The sequence below is a fragment of the Carcharodon carcharias genome, chromosome 7 (assembly GCF_017639515.1).
Source record: "Carcharodon carcharias isolate sCarCar2 chromosome 7, sCarCar2.pri, whole genome shotgun sequence".
In the NCBI taxonomy this organism is placed as follows: domain Eukaryota; kingdom Metazoa; phylum Chordata; class Chondrichthyes; order Lamniformes; family Lamnidae; genus Carcharodon; species Carcharodon carcharias.
Window position 1 is genome coordinate 13,202,362 of NC_054473.1, and position 20,455 is coordinate 13,222,816.

A 20,455-nucleotide genomic window follows, 5' to 3' on the forward strand; every position below is an offset into this window, starting at 1 on the left:
CCTCTCTGGACCTTTTTAATCCCATAAATGCTAGTATGACAATTCAGGCCCATAAACACATTTATGGGATCGGCATTTCAAAGAGTTCTCTTTGTACAGAAACAGAAAATACAGTAAATCAAAGCAAATGCTGAATAATGGAAACCAAGCTTGATCTCTTCCTTACATGTTATCGATGCTAGCATACTTTCAAGTAGGGATCATTGGATAGTGGCAATTTCTCCCCATCCCCCAATGTCTTGGAGCACTAAGGCCAGTACAGTTGCTGCAAAGGCTGCGATCATGCATTTCAGAGATTAAACAGACCCAACTGCATCATTGGCGGTGTTGCACAACGATCATTTTCCCCCAGTTTCTCATCAATAAATTGTGTTCTATTTTTACTGTTACAACCCAACCAATTTCAGGTTAAGCACATGTAGGTGGTGTCTAACTTTGTATTAAACTAATTCTGCACAGTATTATAATCCAATTACATAATCTGGGCTGATGCTTAGGTGTAACACTGAGGGAGTGCTGCATTGTTGTAGTAGATGTCACCTTTCGGAAAATACATTAAACTGAGGCTCTGTCTACCCATTCAAGTGGACTTGGAAGATCTGCGGACACTTTCCAAAAAGGAGAACCTACAGACTTCCCAGAGTACTGGTCAACATTCACCCCTTAAGCAACACCACCAAAATAGATGATCTCATTTATGTTCATGGGACCATGTACACTGTTTGATTAAAAAAACAATATTACACGTAAAAAATTAAGTTAATTGGCTTTGAAGAATTTTGAAATACCCTCAGAATATGAAATGTGCAAGATTAATGAAAACTCCTTTTCTTTATGGCCAGAAAATAACTTGGCCTTCAAATGAATTGAAACAATGCCATAGAAGACCTGTTGGCATTGTATTAAAGGAAAACAAGCTAATCCAGCCCATTTTGATGCTTCTGTCAGCAGTTGGATCAATAGTAAGTGTCAAAGAGCTAAAATAAGTATTAACTCCATACCCACAATCCATCATCCAAAACAAAGTTAGAAAATTCATTGTAGAGCACTATACATGTACTGCCTGCATCTAACAAACATACATTGCTGTTCACTATACAGCAGTGCCCCAAGCAAGCTGTCAAGACTGCGAATTGGAAGAAACCACCTCGTCAAAAGAAATACTTAATACATTTTGTTCACATGATTTTGGTAAGTGCAGTACAAGGAGGTAATGAAGCCATTGATTCTCTTCTATTATATAATAGCCTCATACAAGAAATGTCAATTTGACAAGCCTATCATCAAGTGTGCAGTTTGCAGCTTTTGACTGAATCTGCAAAACCAGAATGAGATTTTGAGGATTCATTTTGAGAGTTTTCTACAGTGTACCTTCTCTCTGTGCAATGGAAATTTTTCAAAAAGGTTAGAGATATTTATTTGGGGAGGACAATGTATTTCAGTAGTGCAATAGCTACAATAACAGAGAAGCAACCCAGAGCACGAGTTCCAATTATATCAAAGTAAGTAATGAAAATATAGCCAATAAATGTGCTTATTTGCAAGCTGGCACCAGAAAAAATACCACAAATTCTGTTTGGTCATAAAAACCCAACTAGTTGGTTAATGTTCTTCAGGGAAGGAAACCATTCCACCCCTACCTTTTCTGGCTTATGCAACGTTTTAGTCCAAACCACATAATTAATTCTTGATACTTGAAGTGACCTTGAAAGACACTCAACTGTTAAAATAATCAATAGAATTCCCACCACCAACATCTTAGAGCAACTGAGGATGGAACTACAGGTGACATTGATGCCCCCACCCCAAAAGTAAATTTAAAAGCTTTGCCCCCTTTTGTGTTGGTCTCTTTTAAATATTTTCAACAGCCATATTGTAATTCATTACTAATGATCAAAGTAGCACACTGCAGGTCAGTTATAGCATTTGATTGAAAAGTTTGGGGTCAAATGAGAGAGTTTTAGATAATGTTTAATTATAAAGTATATCAAAGGACAAATAGTATTATATTCTTGATTAACAAGGGAGTCAATGGGTATCAGGGGTAGGCAAGAATGTAGCAATGAGGCCATAATCAGATTCGCCACGATCTTTTTAAGTGTCAGAGCAGGCTGAAGGGGCCTACTCCTGCTCTTTATTTGTATGTTTGCATTCCTGTTTATGATAAGAGAATTTGATATTTAAGCGGCCTGTCTGGGCACAAGTTCATAGCACAGAAGCTGAAGAAATTCAAAACTAACACCCCACCCTGCCCACCAACTCTCCCAATAGCCCTATATAACCTTCCTCTACTTCAAATATTTATCCACTTTTCCCTATAAGCAGCAGTGGTCTCTGCCTCATCTACTCGCTGGTGCAGAACATTCCATACTCCAAATCTCCGCTTAGCAAAATCTCTGTCCTCACTCCCTTACAGAGAACTTTATAATGATGATCTTTAATTACTGACTTCGGGAATGTAAACTTGTGACGAAAATCTGTTTTCACATTTTATTTTCAATTTACAAATTTGTCCCAATAAGGAGGCATTAATTATTAAGGGTTTCAATTAACCTTCAACAGCAGGTAAATAAATCTCAGAAATCATGTTCCCATCCCATCCTCTGTCCAGCTTATTTGGCAAATGATAGCAAACAAATTGCCAGTTAATTTAAGTTAGCAATTTAACCAATACCCTACATTTCATAAACTCACCTATCTACTGTCTCATAATTTGGATCAATTTTCTATTTAGTTCTAAAGACAGAAAGACAGCAGAACCCCAATAGATTGTATACAAAGAAACACTCATTGCATCAAACATCCAGTATATCGGTTACACAGTTTTACACAGTTGGTAAAAACAAATTTTTCCTTCTCTCAATTCTCTTTCCCCCGTGATGAAAGTTACAACCCAGGTTGTTCCAATCGCCATTACTATTAGCTTTTAGTTAAAATAGTTGATGGTGCTAAAATAACACTGATTGGAAAATCCAGGCAACAAGTTCTTGCAGGGGCATAGCTCCACAAATATATAGCCCTCCAGTAACTTGCCTAAGTTGCCAATACTCACGTGAGCCTGGATAGATAGATCTTAGAACTGGACAGGGCATCAAGGGGATCTCAATCTTGTCTTCCCCAAACATTCACAAAACACATTTTCTAGTAGCGTTCACTAGACTGCAGTCAACATTGGGAAACTCTGCCTAATTCATGAGTGCCAAGACAACTGCTCTGGTTGAGATGAGGAAGCTCAGCACTGCCCAGGAATCAAAGCTGGGATTATCTAGTCTGTATGGTTTTGTGCTACATTGGGCAGTAACTTAACCCATTGGGAAAGTTTGGTTAAAAATCAGCTTCCCAGGCCAACATAAGTCATACCTAGTGCAAATCTGAATGATCCAAGCACCAGGCTTCACAGCACAAGAACACACTGGGAAAGACATTACGTAAATAAAATGACCATTATTGTCATTGAATTTTAAAACATCCTCAAGAATGATTTTTTTTTTTAATTGCCATTAGCAGGTCCTGCAAGTGAAGCATTCTTGCAGCACGTTCACAATCATGCCAAGAATCAACACATTCTCTGCCATTTCAAAATAAATATCAAGAAGAAAATAATCACAATTTCAGCAAGCTGAAAGGAGTTTTTGCATTCACTGGAAAGCTCATTTTATTCCTTCTCTAGTCTGCTTCTTCTGAAGTTCTCAACTTGTTGCAGTATGGTTCCATGGGTTTTTGAAGCCCTCTTGTGCCTCACAAAAGTGAGCAAGGATTCGCGTAGGAGTTCAGGCACAATGTTGGTCGACTATTCAACTGTAGAATCATCACAGCCAAACCCAATATTTGCACAAGTATGCTTTCTACCAGCGACAGCTAGATAGCAATCAGCAGTGAGAACGCTGACCGATTTCCTTAGTCTTCTCCAGTCCAGGGGTAGTAGAATCAATTGCTAGCATGTAGGAAGCTAGGTTATGTTTTGTTGTTACACTAGGTACTGTGCATTAAATTATAAAAACTCTTCAAACTCCATCTATCTGTCACAATTATTTGTGCATTACACTCTTCGCATTTCTTGGCTTTTTATTCAGATTTTTAAAAAATTGTAAGTCATACACAAAGTATTCTTCTACCTCCCACAGCAGTGAAAATCAGAATCTCAAAGAGAAACTCGAGTTTTTCCCGGATCTCAGATTTCGAGATGGACAGCAAACTGGAGGTCTTCAAGCATGGGCCCCTCCTCAAGACAGAGATTCATCCCAAGCTTCAGCACTGGCTTGACTTGGATGCCACTTGTGTCCAGAACATGACGCGAGGCAACCGCGTAGGAACTTTTGTGATCGTAGGCCGGATCCAAAATGGCAAAATTGCCGTGTACAAAGTGTATTTGTGGCAAAAGCGTGACAAAAATCTCATGCATGCTGTCAGAAAGTGGAAACACTACAGGTGCCGTACACAATACTGAGATTGAAAATTATATATTTGTAAATATGTATTATTAAGTAAGTGTAAAGTTCCTATAAAGTACTTTATCTTTTTCAGTGCTCATGTCTATTCTTAATGGCAAATTCAGATCAAGAGTCAGAAATTTAGAGGTAACCCAAACAGCGATCGTCATGAAAGGAAATTTCTACGCAGGTACTCGTGGTCGGACAAGATTTTACTGAAATTAAATTTGCAACATTTCCTTACTTTCACAAGCAAGGAATTCCTATTAAATATCCGCTTATTCACAGCACACATGAATAGCAGACAGACTTTTAGACAACCATAAGTACACAAACTGTACAAGTTATTAGTCAAGCTAAACTATGTTAAATAGGTTTTGTGCTAAGTTAGTGACAATTTTGTCTTAATTAACATAATGTAACCATTTTGGTTTGGAGATTTGCATGCTCCAAAAGATCTGTCTTTTCTGATCATCTCCAGCTATTGTCAGTATTGTGCTTCCTCCGATCCCACAATAAGAATTGGCCCGGGAGCTGCTTCAGTTCTTATTTCACAACATATTCATTGAAGATTGGTCAAATTGCTTTTGCAGTAAACATTTAAGTAAATTTGCAGTATGCAAAACTGTGAAATGTAGCATATATTGACAATCTTCTTGTTGCAGGAAATTCTGCATTATGTCTGCAGATCTTTTGGCTGTTTTACCATTGGAGCCAACGAGAGGGTACAGTACAGACTTATTAGAGTAATGCCAGGTATGAAGTTTTCTAAAGAAAGGCTTGAAATATCGGAACTGAAAAGGTTAAAGAGCAAATCTAATAGGGGTTTTCAAATTCTCAAAGATTTCAGAGTAGAACATGGAATGCTTTACCACAAGTGGCTACTGAGTTGGATACTTTTTATTCTAAAAGAATGGATAAATGTTCAAAATGGAAAACGATAAAAATTATAGAAAAACGGGATTGACATATACAGTTCTAGTTGAATTAATGCCAACAAGCGTTAAGAGCCAAATGCCTTTAATGTGCTGTAAATTCCATACTTCAACTTTTCTTCAGTTTATTGATATTAATCCTTCAATGCAAAGCATGAACACACAATAGCTACAAACCTATAATAAAATTGTTCTTCGTTTAAGAAGCACTATATTTGATGCACTTCCTTAGTTCAATTGAGGTGTATTGTGCAGAGTGGACTGAATCATACAGGCCAAAGTACAATTCTCCATCTGTCTCGAATAAAATGACCTCAGCCATGGTGCCATTAGAAACTCTACCAATGGACCTATCTCCCTTTCCCAGGCAAGTAGGAAATAAAACAGGTTTCATGCACCTCATGATCACCCATTGACTCCTTCTGAGATGCACACGTGAATGCTGGATAAGAACTGGATCAGACTTAACTGTGATACTATCCAATGCCATATAACCTGTTAACTCCCACTTTCTTCATTCACACATGATGAACAAAACATTAGTGGTGTTGGTGAAACCTTACATCTGCAGTTTTGGTACAATCCCCATGGGAGAACCTTAAACTAAAATAACCAAATTTACTGAATGACCCTCAAATGAAGAAATTAAAGACAAGATTCCACTTTTTGCAGTTTTTACTTCAAAACAGATCAGAATAAATATGAAATAACAGGCAAATTATGGTTGATACGAACTACAACTTACACATGGAATTGCAGATACAAAAAAGACTATCTCACGAGATTACATATGTTTTTAATCACTCCCTGCACAAATATGGCACCATTTGCAATCTTTCCAACTCTGCCTCCAGAACGCAGAATCTCTAACTTTTCTCACTCAATGGATTTTCTTCTCAAGTCACCTGCAAAAGTGGCTCCACTCCATCCAAGTCCCGCAGAGACAGCTGTCACCCAAACGGCACACTCCAGCAGAACATCCTTAGCTAGGTTACAACAGCATTGATTGCACAGATGCCCCAGAAACAGTTCTATCTGACTCCCTTAGTAAACCTCGCTAAACTATCCGGTCAGCTCTGGCAAAACTGAAGTACAGCCGTAAACAGTCCAATTCACTACTTCTGCTCTAACCCTGCCTTCAGCTTTCTGTCTTTTTTAACTGTATTTCGCACAGCTCCTTATATATGTGCCTTCTCTGTTCTTCCCTTGCTGCAGCTCGTTTGTATTTGCCCTCATGACTTCTGTATCTTAACTTCCTTCCTGTTGGTTATACTTCCAGGTCAAGTGTTGCCCAGATCACATGGGCCAGTATTTCTTATCATCCAACAACATTACAACTGATCCCTTTACAAATGATAAAAGCTCTTAAAAGTCCTTTTCAAACAAACATTCTTAAAAAAACAATTACAGATTCCACAGACATTTTAAAGAAATTACAAATTTTCCTTATTCTATTACTGCTTCCAAGTCAAAGGTCGTCACAGTATACAGTGTTTTCAGGACAGGAGAGAAATAAAAGTAAAAACTAAAATCAAAAGTGGTGTGTGTGATAGGTTCAATTTGTTTTGTAATGATCATTTGCCAGTGAGAAAATGTCTTTTTGAGAGTGGGACAAAAATTATAGTAGAAGTTGGCTCATTTCATGTTAGTACCTCTACCCCTCCCTCGCCTCTACACAAAATTTGATATCCTACACTGACAGTGGAATTCATACACCTCAGGGGATGATCTGGACTCATACACAAAAAAGCTGTGAGCTGATGACATCAGGCCATTATTATTTTAGTCCCCGGTGTCCTGTAATAGCAGACATCAAAACAAAACTGGATTTTCAAGGCACCAACTCTACAGTGACTGTGGATTGTAACTGTTGCCACTTGTGTTAAAGCTTTCATTCTGGATTCTGACCTCAAACAGAGTAAGACAAGAATTCAAATTCCAATTGTCCAAGCTAACTGAAAGCTCCGTTCAAAGCCTTACCAAAAAGAAGAGGTTTTAAGCTCAGCGTTTTCAAGTAATGTACTTTGTTCGGGACAAGATCCACTTTCTGCAGGTGACCAACCTACAAAGAAAGAAAAAAATGTCATATAATATAAAGTGGCAAAATGTGAATATTAAGGTTGTAAATTAAGTTAACAGAACCAATGACTGATGAACCAATGTAACAAAAAATATGTCCTCAGTGACAGCACATGTTAAAAGCATTTTAAGTTGCAAAAGCGATGAGCTTTTCAATTAGTGACCCTCTCAGTAGCACTAGCCCACTGGGATCACTTCTAACACCTTCCTTGCATTAAGGTCAAGATAGAAGGGAAAATCTCATGAGTAATCCTTTATTCAGCTCTAATCTCCAACTTCTCAGTGCCATAACCTTCCTTATTTCTACTTCAGCAATACAATTTTGATCATCCCTCCTCTGAACTTCCCTCTCATGTTTCTCCCAAGCTCCAATTATGCTATCACACATTTTTTCCTCCTCCTTCTTACCAGTATCACTAAATTGAAATGAACGCTCACTACACTGCCTTGTACTCTAACTCACTCTTTGCAAGATCACACTACTCTGGAACTCCTGGTCTCCCTCAAGTATTTCTAAAATCCAAACCCAATGCAACCTGCACTCTTCAATACATCTCACAGAACTGAAATGGCACAAACAAGACCATTCAGCCCATTGTGTCTGCACCAGCTCTCCAAATGAGCAATTCAACCAGTGCCATTCCCCAGCCTTCTCCCCTTAACCCTGCACATTTTTCCTTTTCCTCACCCAATCTTTTCATTCTTGGTCAATTACTGTACCACGGTCTTGGTTCTACCATTTAGGTATCTCAAAAGAAATAAACTGAAGACCTCTTTTTGCATCATTCTTGGCTAAGCAGATGGGTAAGCAATCTGTTTCCAGGCTTTTAACAGAACCGTTTAATAACTGACAGATGGTACATCAAGATTGTGATGGTCATCTGACCCTCTAATATTCCATTTAATTCACTGAGAAAACAATTAACTTCACTGGGATCCAACCCCAGTGTTGCAGCTCTGATCACAAGCTTACATATCAGAAATAAACAATACATTGCCCCAGCTGATCAGTGGTGTTTTATGTAGCTGTTTCCTCACCCTTTTGGTACTTTGTTTCTGCTCATATTCTTATTGTGGGAATCAAATTCTTGCAAAGCTACAGTTGGAAAGCAATTGTTTCAAATCAAATTCATTAATTTCACTGCAGGATTTCAAATGCTTGATCCAGTCAGTATTGAACAAAATCAGCAAAATTAGGTGTTAGGTGCATCAAGCAAACTGCAAATAGATCGGGTAAAAATAGGCAGTGGATGAATATTTAAATTCTTTGTGAAAGAGCTGTGCTGGGAACTCAAATACTCTTTTTCAATATAACAGCATTTTCACTAAACTTTTATTCTGTGGTTCAAGTCACAGTTAAACCAACAAACTATAAGCCCCTGATCACAATGATTTGAACTTTCCCCAAATCCTTGGTTTCAGTGCAGTTAACCCTTTGTTTTCTCAGTTTATCATTGAAGCAGACAGCTCTTTGAAAGAACTATTGAATTAGTCCCTTACTCCAGCTCTTTCCCCATAGCCGTGTATATTTTCCATCTCCAACTATGTAACAATTCCCATTTGAAGGTTACTACTGAATCTGCTTCCACCACTTTTTTAGGCAGTGTTCCCCAGATCATTATTTGCTGCATAAAAAAATTCTTATCCCCACCCCGTTACTTTGGACAAAAACTAATCTGCGTCCTCTGGTTACTGACCCTCCTGTTACTGGAAACAGTTTATACTGTTTACTCTGTCGAGATGCCACATAATTTTGAACATCTCCATTAAATCTCCCTTTAATCTTCTCTGCTCTTAGAACAACAGTCCCACTTTCTCTAATCTCTATATAACCAAAACCTCGCAAGGCTGGTACCATTCTGGCAAATCTCCTCTGCACCTCTCCAAGATCGCAATATCCGTCCTAAATTCCAGCTGGATTTAACCAATGATTTGTAAAGATTGAGCAAAACCACCTTACTGTACTCTTATTATATTAATAAAGCAAATCTCCAGTGCACTTTTTAAAATAGCCTTATCAACTTGTCATGCCACCTGTAAAGATTTGCACCTGTGAAATTCCAGGTCTTTCACTTCCCTTTAAAATTGTACCAACTCTAATCCCCATCCCTGACCCCTCCTCCCGCCTCTCAACCCCCTCCCCGAGCCCCCTACCCTCTCCTTAAACCCCCTCCTTCTGAACCCCCCATCCCGACTCCCCCTCTCCCATTCCACCTCCGCTCTCCCCCAATTCCCCTCCCCTGACCCCCCTCTCCCATCGACTTAGCCGGCCCCCCCACACCCCTTCCACCTGACACCCCCACAACTCCCAGTACCACTTCCTGAGCTCCCTGTCATCCCAGTCTTCCCATCCAAACCCCCTCCCATCCCCAGTGCCCCTACCTGACCTCCTCTGGCCCCCAGTGCCCCTACCTGACCTCCTCCAGCCCCCAGTGCCCCTACCTGACTCCCTACTGCCGTACCTGACCCCCAGCACCACTACTTGAACCCCACCCCCAATTACCTGATCCCCAGCACGCTCCTTTCTGACACCCCTCCCCTCCTACTTGAACACCCCCTCCTCCCTGATCACCCCCTCCTCCCCCTTACCTACCTAAATACCCCGTCCTCCCCCTCACCTACCTAATCACCCCCCTCACCTACCTGATCACCCCCTCCTCCCCCTCACCTACCTGAACACCCCCTCCTCCCACTCACCTAACTGATCACCCCCTCCTCCCCCTCACCTACCTGATCAGCCCCTCCACCCCTCACTTAACTGATCAACCCATCCTCCCCTCAACTATCTGATCACCCCCTCCTCCCCCTCACCTACCTGATCACCCCTACCCCACCATCTCACCTACCTGATCACCCCCTACCCTCTTCATCTACCTGATCACCCCACCGGCCACTCACATATCTGATCACGCCCACCCGACCCTCCCTCCTACCTGATCACACCAACACCACCCTCTCCTACGTGATCACCCCCTCCTCCCCCTCACCTACCTGATCACCCCTACCCCACCACCTCACCTACCTGATCACCCCATCCTCCCCCTCACCTACTTGAACACCCCTCCTCCCCCTCACTTACCTGATCACACCTACCCCACCACCTCACCTACCTGGTCACCCCCTCCTCCCCCTCACCTACTTGAACACCCCTCCTCCCCCTCACCTACCTGATCACACCTACCCCACCACCTCACCTACCTGGTCACCCCCTCCTCCCCCTCACCTACCTGATCACCCGCACCGGCCACTCACATGCCTGATCACACCTACCCGACCCTCCCTCCAACCTGATCACACCAACGCCACCCACTCCTACCTGATCACCCCCTCCTCCCCTCTCCTACGTGATCACCTCCAAATCCCCCTCACCTACCTGAATACTCCTCCTCCCCCTCACCTACCTGATTATCCCCTCCTCCCCCTCACCTACCTGATTACCCCTCATCCCCCTCACCTACCTGATCACCGCCTCCTCCCCCTCACCTACCTGATCACCCCCTCCTGACCCTCACCTACCTGATCACCCATACACCACCATCTCACCTACCTGATCACCCCCTCCTCCCCCTCTCCCACCTGATCACCCCCTCCTCCCCCTCACCTTCCTGATAACCCCTACCCCACCATCTCACCTACCTGATCACCCCCCTCCTCCCCCTCACCTACCCGATCACCCTCACCAGCCACTCACATACCTGATCACACCAATGCCAACCTCTCCCACCTGATCACCCCCATCTCTCACCTACCTGATCACCCCCACCCCATCCCCTCTCCTGCCTGATCACCCACACCCCATCCCCTCACCTACCTGATCACCCCCTCCTCCCCCTCACCTACCTGATCACCCCCACCCCATCCCCTCTCCTGCCTGATCACCCCCACCCCATCCCCTCTCCTGCCTGATCACCCCCACCCCATCCCCTCACCTACCTGATCACCCCCTCCTCCCCCCACCTACCTGATCACCCCTCCTCCCCATCACCTACCTGATCACCCCCTCCTCCCCCTCACCTACCTGATCACCCACACGCCACCCCCTCACCTACCTGATCATCCCCTCCTCCCCCTCACCTACCTGATCACCCCCTCCTTCCCCTCACCTACCTGATCACCCCATCCTACCCCCCCACCTACCTAATCACCCCCTCCTCCCCCCTCACTTACCTCATCACCCCCTCCTCCTCCCCCTCACCTACCTGATCACACCATCCTCCCCCTCACCTACCTGATCATCCCCTCCTCCCCCTCACCTACCTGATCATCCCCTCCTCCCCCTCACCTACCTGATCATCCCCTCCTCCCCCTCACCTACCTGATCACCCCCTCCTTCCCCTCACCTACCTGATCACCCCATCCTACCCCCTCACCTACCTGATCACCCCCGCCTCCCCCCTCACTTACCTCATCACCCCCTCCTCCTCCCCCTCACCTACCTGATCACCCCATCCTCCCCCTCACCTACCTGATCACCCCATCCTCCCCCCTCACCTACCTGATCACCCCATCCTCCCCCCTCACCTACCTGATCACCCCATCCTCCCCCCTCACCTACCTGACCACCCCATCCTCCCCCCACATCTACCTGATCATCCCCTCCTCCCTCCTCTCACCTACCTGATCACCCCCACCCCAACCCCCACTACCTGATCACCCCCACCCCACCCCCTCTCCTACCTGATCACCCCCCCAAACCAGCTCTCCTACCTGATCACTCCCTCCTCCCCCTCACCTACCTGATTACCCCCTCCTCCCCCCTCACTTACCTGGTCACCCCATCCTCCCCCCTCACCTACCTGTCACCCACTCCTCCCCCTCACCAACTGATCACCCCATCCTCCCCCCTCACCTACCTGGTCACCCCATCCTCCCCCCTCACCCACCTGGTCACCCCATCCTCCACCCTCACCTACCTGATCACCCCCTCCTCCCCCTCACCTACCTGATCACCCACACGCCACCCCCTCACCTACCTGATCATCCCCTCCTCCCCCTCACCTACCTGATCACCCCCTCCTTCCCCTCACCTACCTGATCACCCCATCCTACCCCCTCACCTACCTGATCACCCCCTCCTCCCCCCTCACTTACCTCATCACCCCCTCCTCCTCCCCCTCACCTACCTGATCACCCCATCCTCCCCCCTCACCTACCTGATCACCCCCTCCTCCCCCCTCACCTACCTGATCACCCCATCCTCCCCCCACATTTACCTGATCATCCCCTCCTCCCCTTCACCTACCTGATCACCCCCACCCCAACCCCCCCTACCTGATCACCCCCACCTCACCCCCTCCCCTACCTGATCACCCCCCCAAACCAGCTCTCCTACCTGATCACTCCCTCCTCCCCCTCACCTACCTGATTACCCCCTCCTTCCCCCTCACTTACCTGGTCACCCCATCCTCCCCTCTCACCTACCTGGTCACCTCCTGCCCCCTCACCTACCTGATCACCCCCTCCTCCCCCTCACCTACCTGATCACCCACACGCCACCCCCTCACCTACCTGATCATCCCCTCCTCCCCCTCACCTACCTGATCACCCCCTCCTTCCCACCTACCTGATCACCCCATCCTACCCCCTCACCTACCTGATCACCCCCTCCTCCCCCTCACTTACCTCATCACCCCCTCCTCCTCCCCCTCACCTACCTGATCACTCCATCCTCCCCCTCACCTACCTGATCACCCCATCCTCCCCCCTCACCTACCTGATCACCCCCTCCTCCCCCCTCACCTACCTGATCACCCCATCCTCCCCCCACATCTACCTGATCATCCCCTCCTCCCCTTCACCTACCTGATCACCCCATCCTCCCCCCACATCTACCTGATCATCCCCTCCTCCCCTTCACCTACCTGATCACCCCCACCCCAACCCCCCCTACCTGATCACCCCCACCTCACCCCCTCCCCTACCTGATCACCCCCCCAAACCAGCTCTCCTACCTGATCACTCCCTCCTCCCCCTCACCTACCTGATTACTCCCTCCTTCCCCCTCACTTACCTGGTCACCCCATCCTCCCCCCTCACCTACCTGGTCACCTCCTGCCCCCTCACCTACCTGTCACCCACTCCTCCCCTCACCTACCTGATCACCCCATCCTCCCCCCTCACCTACCTGGTCACCCCATCCTCCCCCCTCACCTACCTGGTCATCCCATCCTCCCACTTCACCTACCTGGTCACCCCATCCTCCCCCTCACCTACCTGATCACCCCCTCCTCCCCCCTCACCTACCTGGTCACTCCATCCTCCCCCCTCACCTACCTGGTCACCCCATCCTCCACCCTCACCTACCTGATCACCCCATCCTCCACCCTCACCTACCTGATCACCCCCTCCTCCCCCTCACCTACCTGATCACCTCATCCTCCCCCCTCACCTACCTGATCACCCCCTCCTCCCCCTCGCCTACCTGATCACCCCCTCCTCCCCCTCTCCTACCTGATCACCCCCTCCTCCCCCTCACCTACCTGATCACCCCCTCCTCCCCCCCTCACCTACCTGATCACCCCCTCCTCCCCCCCTCACCTACCTGATCACCACTTCCTCCCCCTCACCTACCTGATCACCCCCTCCTCCCCCCCTCACCTACCTGATCACCCCCTCTTCCCCTTCACCTACCTGATCGCCCCCACCTCCCCCCTCACCTACCTGATCACCCCGTCCTCCACCTCTCCTACCTGATCACCCCCTCATCCCCCTCACCTACCTGATCACCCCCTCCACTCCTTCACCTACCTGATCGCCCACACCTCCCCCTCTCCTACCTGATCACCCCCTGCTCCCCCACACCTACCTGATCACCCCCTCCACCTACCTGATCACCCCCTCCTCCCCCTCTCCTACCTGATCGCCCCCACCCCATCCCCTCTCCTACCTGATCACGCCCTCCTCCCCCCTCACCTACCTGATCACCCCCTCCTTCCCCCCTCACCTACCTGATCACCCCCTCCTCCCCTTCACCTACCTGATCACCCCCTCCTCCCCCTCTCCTACCTGATCGCCCCCACCTCCCCCACTCCTACCTGATCACCCCCTCCTCCCCCTGACCTACCTGATCACCCCCTCCTCCCCCCTCCCCTACCTGATCACCCCCTCCTCTCCTTCAACTACCTGATCGCCCCCACCTCCCCCTCTCCTACCTGATCACCCCCTCCTCCCCTGACCTACCTGATCACCCCCTCCTCCCCCTCACCTACCTGATCACCCCCTCCTCCCCTTCACCTACCTGATCGCCCCCACCTCCCCCTCTCCTACCTGATCGCCCCCTCCTCCCCTTCACCTACCTGATCGCCCCCACCTCCCCCTCTCCTACCTGATCGCCCCCTCCTCCCCTTCACCTACCTGATCGCCCCCACCTCCCCCTCTCCTACCTGATCGCCCCCTCCTCCCCTTCACCTACCTGATCACCCCCACCTCCCCCTCTCCTACCTGATCGCCTCCACCTCCCCCTCTCCTACCTGATTGCCCCCACCTCCCCCTCTCCTACCTGATCACCTCCTCCTCCCCCTGACCTACCTGATCACCCCCACCCCATTCCCTCTCCTACCTGATCACTCCCACCTCCCCCTCTCTCTACCTGATCACCCTCTCCTCTCCCTGACCTACCTGATCGCCCCCACCTCCCCCTCTCCTACCTGATCACCCTCTCCTCCCCCTTACCTACCTGATCACCCCCACCCCATCCCCTCTCCTACCTGATCACCCCCACCTCCCCCTCTCCTACCTGATCACCCCCTCCTCCCCCTGACCTACTTGATCGCCCCCACCTCCCCCTCTCCTACCTGATCGCCCCCTCCTCCCCCTAACCTATCTGATCACCCCCACCCGATCCCCTCTCCTACCTGATCACCACCACCTCCCCCTCTCCTACCTGATCACCCCCTCCTCCCCCTGACCTACCTGATCACCCCCTCCTCCCCCTCACCTACCTGATCATCCCCTCCCCCCTCGCCTACCTCATCATCCCCTCCTCCCCCTCACCTACCTGATCATCCCCTCCTCCCCCTGACCTACCTGATCACCCCCACCCCATCCCCTCTCCTACCTGATCACCCCCACCTCCTCCTCTCCTACCTGATCACCCCCTCCTCCCCCTGACCTACCTGATCACCCCCTCCTCCCCCTCACCTACCTGATTATCCCCTCCCCCCCTCGCCTACCTCATCACCCCCTCCTCCCCCTGACCTACCTCATCACCCCCTCCTCCCCCTGACCTACCTGATCGCCCCCACCTCCCCCTGACCTACCTGATCATCCCCTCCCCCCCCGCCTACCTGATCACCCCCTCCTCCCCCTGACCTACCTGATCGCCCCCACCTCCCCCTGACCTACCTGATCATCCCCTCCCCCCCTCGCCTACCTGATCACCCCCTCCTCCTCTTCGCCTACCTGATCACCCCCTCCTCCCCCTGACCTACCTGATCACCCCCACCTCCTCCTGACCTACCTGATCACCCCCTCCTCCCCCTGACCTACCTGATCACCCCCTCCTCCTCCTCGCCTACCTGATCGCCCCCACCTCCCCTTCACCTACCTGATCACCTCCTCCTCCTCCTCGCCTACCTGATCACCCCTACCTCCCCCTCTCCTACCTGATCACCCCCACCTCCCCCTGACCTACCTGATCACCCCCACCCCATCCCCTCTCCTACCTGATCGCCCCGACCTCCCCCTCTCCTACCTGATCACCCCCACCTCCCCCTCACCTACTTGATCACCCCCTCCTCCCCTTCACCTACCTGATCGCCCCGACCTCCCCCTCTCCTACCTGATCACCCCCACCTCCCCCTGACCTACCTGATCACCCCCACCCCATCCCCTCTCCTACCTGATCGACCCGACCTCCCCCTCTCCTACCTGATCACCCCCACCTCCCCCTGACCTACCTGATCACCCCCACCTCCCCCTCACCTACTTGATCACCCCCTCCTCCCCTTCACCTACCTGATCACCCCCTCCTCCCCCCTCACCTACCTGATCACCCCACCCCATCCCCTCTCCTGCCTGATCAGCCCCTCCTCCCCCTCACCTACCTGATCGCCCCATCCTCCCCCTCTCCTACCTGATCACCCCCACCCCATCCCCTCTCCTACCTGATCAGCCCCTCCTCCCCCTCACCTACCTGATCACCCCCACCCCATCCCCTCTCCTACCTGATCATCCCTACCTCCCCCTCTCCTACCTGATCACCCCCACCTCCCCCTGACCTACCTGATCACCCCCTCCGCCCCCTGACCTACCTGATCACCCCCTCCTCCCCCTGACCTACCTGATCGCCCCCAACTCCCCCTCTCCTACCTGATCACCCCCTCCTCCCCCTGACCTACCTGATCACCCCCTCCTCCCCCTCACCTACCTGATCATCCCCTCCCCCCTCGCCTACCTCATCATCCCCTCCTCCCCCTCACCTACCTGATCATCCCCTCCTCCCCCTGACCTACCTGATCACCCCCACCCCATCCCCTCTCCTACCTGATCACCCCCACCTCCCCCTCTCCTACCTGATCACCCCCTCCTCCCCCTCACCTACCTGATCATCCCCTCCCCCCCTCACCTACCTGATCACCCCCTCCTCCCCCTCTCCTACCTCATCACTCCTACCTCCCCCTGACCTACCTGATCGCCCCCACCTCCCCCTGACCTACCTGATCATCCCCTCCCCCCCTCGCCTACCTGATCACCCCCCTCCTCCCCCTGACCTACCTGATCGCCCCCACCTCCCCCTGACCTACCTGATCATCCCCTCCCCCCCCGCCTACCTGATCACCCCCTCCTCCCCCTGACCTACCTGATCGCCCCCACCTCCCCCTGACCTACCTGATCATCCCCTCCCCCCCTCGCCTACCTGATCACCCCCTCCTCCTCTTCGCCTACCTGATCACCCCCTCCTCCCCCTGACCTACCTGATCACCCCCACCTCCTCCTGACCTACCTGATCACCCCCTCCTCCCCCTGACCTACCTGATCACCCCCTCCTCCTCCTCGCCTACCTGATCGCCCCCACCTCCCCTTCACCTACCTGATCACCTCCTCCTCCTCCTCGCCTACCTGATCACCCCTACCTCCCCCTCTCCTACCTGATCACCCCCACCTCCCCCTGACCTACCTGATCACCCCCACCCCATCCCCTCTCCTACCTGATCGCCCCGACCTCCCCCTCTCCTACCTGATCACCCCCACCTCCCCCTCACCTACTTGATCACCCCCTCCTCCCCTTCACCTACCTGATCGCCCCGACCTCCCCCTCTCCTACCTGATCACCCCCCACCTCCCCCTGACCTACCTGATCACCCCCACCCCATCCCCTCTCCTACCTGATCGACCCGACCTCCCCCTCTCCTACCTGATCACCCCCACCTCCCCCTGACCTACCTGATCACCCCCACCTCCCCCTCACCTACTTGATCACCCCCTCCTCCCCTTCACCTACCTGATCACCCCCTCCTCCCCCCTCACCTACCTGATCACCCCACCCCATCCCCTCTCCTGCCTGATCAGCCCCTCCTCCCCCTCACCTACCTGATCGCCCCATCCTCCCCTCTCCTACCTGATCACTCCCCACCCCATCCCCTCTCCTACCTGATCAGCCCCTCCTCCCCCTCACCTACCTGATCACCCCCACCCCATCCCCTCTCCTACCTGATCATCCCTACCTCCCCCTCTCCTACCTGATCACCCCCACCTCCCCCTGACCTACCTGATCACCCCCTCCTCCCCCTGACCTACCTGATCACCCCCTCCTCCCCCTGACCTACCTGATCGCCCCCACCTCCCCCTCTCCTACCTGATCACCCCCTCCTCCCCCTGACCTACCTGATCACCCCCTCCTCCCCCTCACCTACCTGATCATCCCCTCCCCCCTCGCCTACCTCATCATCCCCTCCTCCCCCTCACCTACCTGATCATCCCCTCCTCCCCCTGACCTACCTGATCACCCCCACCCCATCCCCTCTCCTACCTGATCACCCCCACCTCCCCCTCTCCTACCTGATCACCCCCTCCTCCCCCTCACCTACCTGATCATCCCCTCCCCCCCTCACCTACCTGATCACCCCCTCCTCCCCCTCTCCTACCTCATCACTCCTACCTCCCCCTGACCTACCTGATCGCCCCCACCTCCCCCTGACCTACCTGATCATCCTCCCCCTCGCCTACCTGATCACCCCCTCCTCCCCTGACCTACCTCATCACCCCCTCCTCCCCCTGACCTACCTGATCGCCCCCACCTCCCCCTGACCTACCTGATCATCCCCTCCCCCCCTCGCCTACCTGATCACCCCCTCCTCCTCCTCGCCTACCTGATCACCCCCTCCTCCCCCTGACCTACCTGATCACCCCCACCTCCCCCTGACCTACCTGATCACCCCCTCCTCCCCCTGACCTACCTGATCACCCCCTCCTCCTCCTCGCCTACCTGATCGCCCCCACCTCCCCCTCACCTACCTGATCACCTCCTCCTCCTCCTCCTCGCCTACCTGATCACCCCTCCTCCCCCTGACCTACCTGATTGCCCCCTCCACCCCCTCTCCTACCTGATCGCCCCCTCCTCCCCCTCACCTACCTGATCACCCCCTCCTCCCCCTCACCTACCTGATCACCCCCTCCTCCCCCTCACCTACCTGATCACCCCCACCCCATCCCCTCTCCTACCTGATCACCCCTACCTCCCCCTCTCCTACCTGATCACCCCCACCTCCCCCTGACCTACCTGATCACCCCCACCCCATCCCCTCTCCTACCTGATCGCCCCGACCTCCCCCTCTCCTACCTGATCACCCCCACCTCCCCCTCACCTACTTGATCACCCCCTCCTCCCCTTCACCTACCTGATCGCCCCGACCTCCCCCTCTCCTACCTGATCACCCCCACCTCCCCCTGACCTACCTGATCACCCCCACCCCATCCCCTCTCCTACCTGATCGCCCCGACCTCCCCCTCTCCTACCTGATCACCCCCACCTCCCCCTCACCTACTTGATCACCCCCTCCTCCCCTTCACCTACCTGATCGCCCCCTCCTCCCCTTCACCTACCTGATCACCCCCTCCTCCCCACCTCACCTACCTGATCACCCCCTCCTCCCCCCTCACCTACCTGATCACCCCACCCCATCCCCTCTCCTGCCTGATCAGCCCCTCCTCCCCCTCACCTACCTGATCGCCCCATCCTCCCCCTCTCCTACCTGATCACCCCCACCACATCCCCTCTCCTACCTGATCAGCCCCTCCTCCCCCTCACCTACCTGATCACCCCCACCCCATCCCCTCTCCTACCTGATCATCCCTACCTCCCCCTCTCCTACCTGATCACCCCCACCTCCCCCTGAGCTACCTGATCACCCCCTCCTCCCCCTGACCTACCTGATCACCCCCTCCTCCCCCTGACCTACCTGATCGCCCCCAACTCCCCCTCTCCTACCTGATCACCCCCTCCTCCCCCTGACCTACCTGATCACCCCCTCCTCCCCCTCACCTACCTGATCATCCCCTCCCCCCTCGCCTACCTCATCATCCCCTCCTCCCCCTCACCTACCTGATCATCCCCTCCTCCCCCTGACCTACCTGATCACCCCCACCCCATCCCCTCTCCTACCTGATCACCCCCACCTCCTCCTCTCCTACCTGATCACTCCCTCCTCCCCCTCACCTACCTGATCATCCCCTCCCCCCCTCACCTACCTGATCACCCCCTCCTCCCCCTCTCCTACCTCATCACTCCTACCTCCCCCTGACCTACCTGATCGCCCCCACCTCCCCCTGACCTACCTGATCATCCCCTCCCCCCCTCGCCTACCTGATCACCCCCTCCTCCCCCTGACCTACCTGATCGCCCCCACCTCCCCATGACCTACCTGATCATCCCCTCCCCCCCTCGCCTACCTGATCACCCCCTCCTCCTCCTCGCCTACCTGATCACCCCCTCCTCCCCCTGACCTACCTGATCACCCCCACCTCCCCCTGACCTACCTGATCACCCCCTCCTCCCCCTGACCTACCTGATCA

The 20,455-nt window shown here is 51.9% G+C and overlaps 1 protein-coding gene across 1 annotated transcript in view; it reads right to left on the minus strand.

Annotated features, from left to right (window-relative positions):
* p4htmb (prolyl 4-hydroxylase, transmembrane b) overlaps nt 1–20,455 on the minus strand; it is a 92,685-nt gene that overhangs the window by 61,550 nt on the left and 10,680 nt on the right. The window contains exon 2 of the mRNA XM_041192524.1: nt 7,346–7,427. Within this exon, the coding sequence (XP_041048458.1) occupies nt 7,346–7,427 (82 nt within the window). The remainder of the gene's footprint in view (nt 1–7,345; nt 7,428–20,455) is intronic.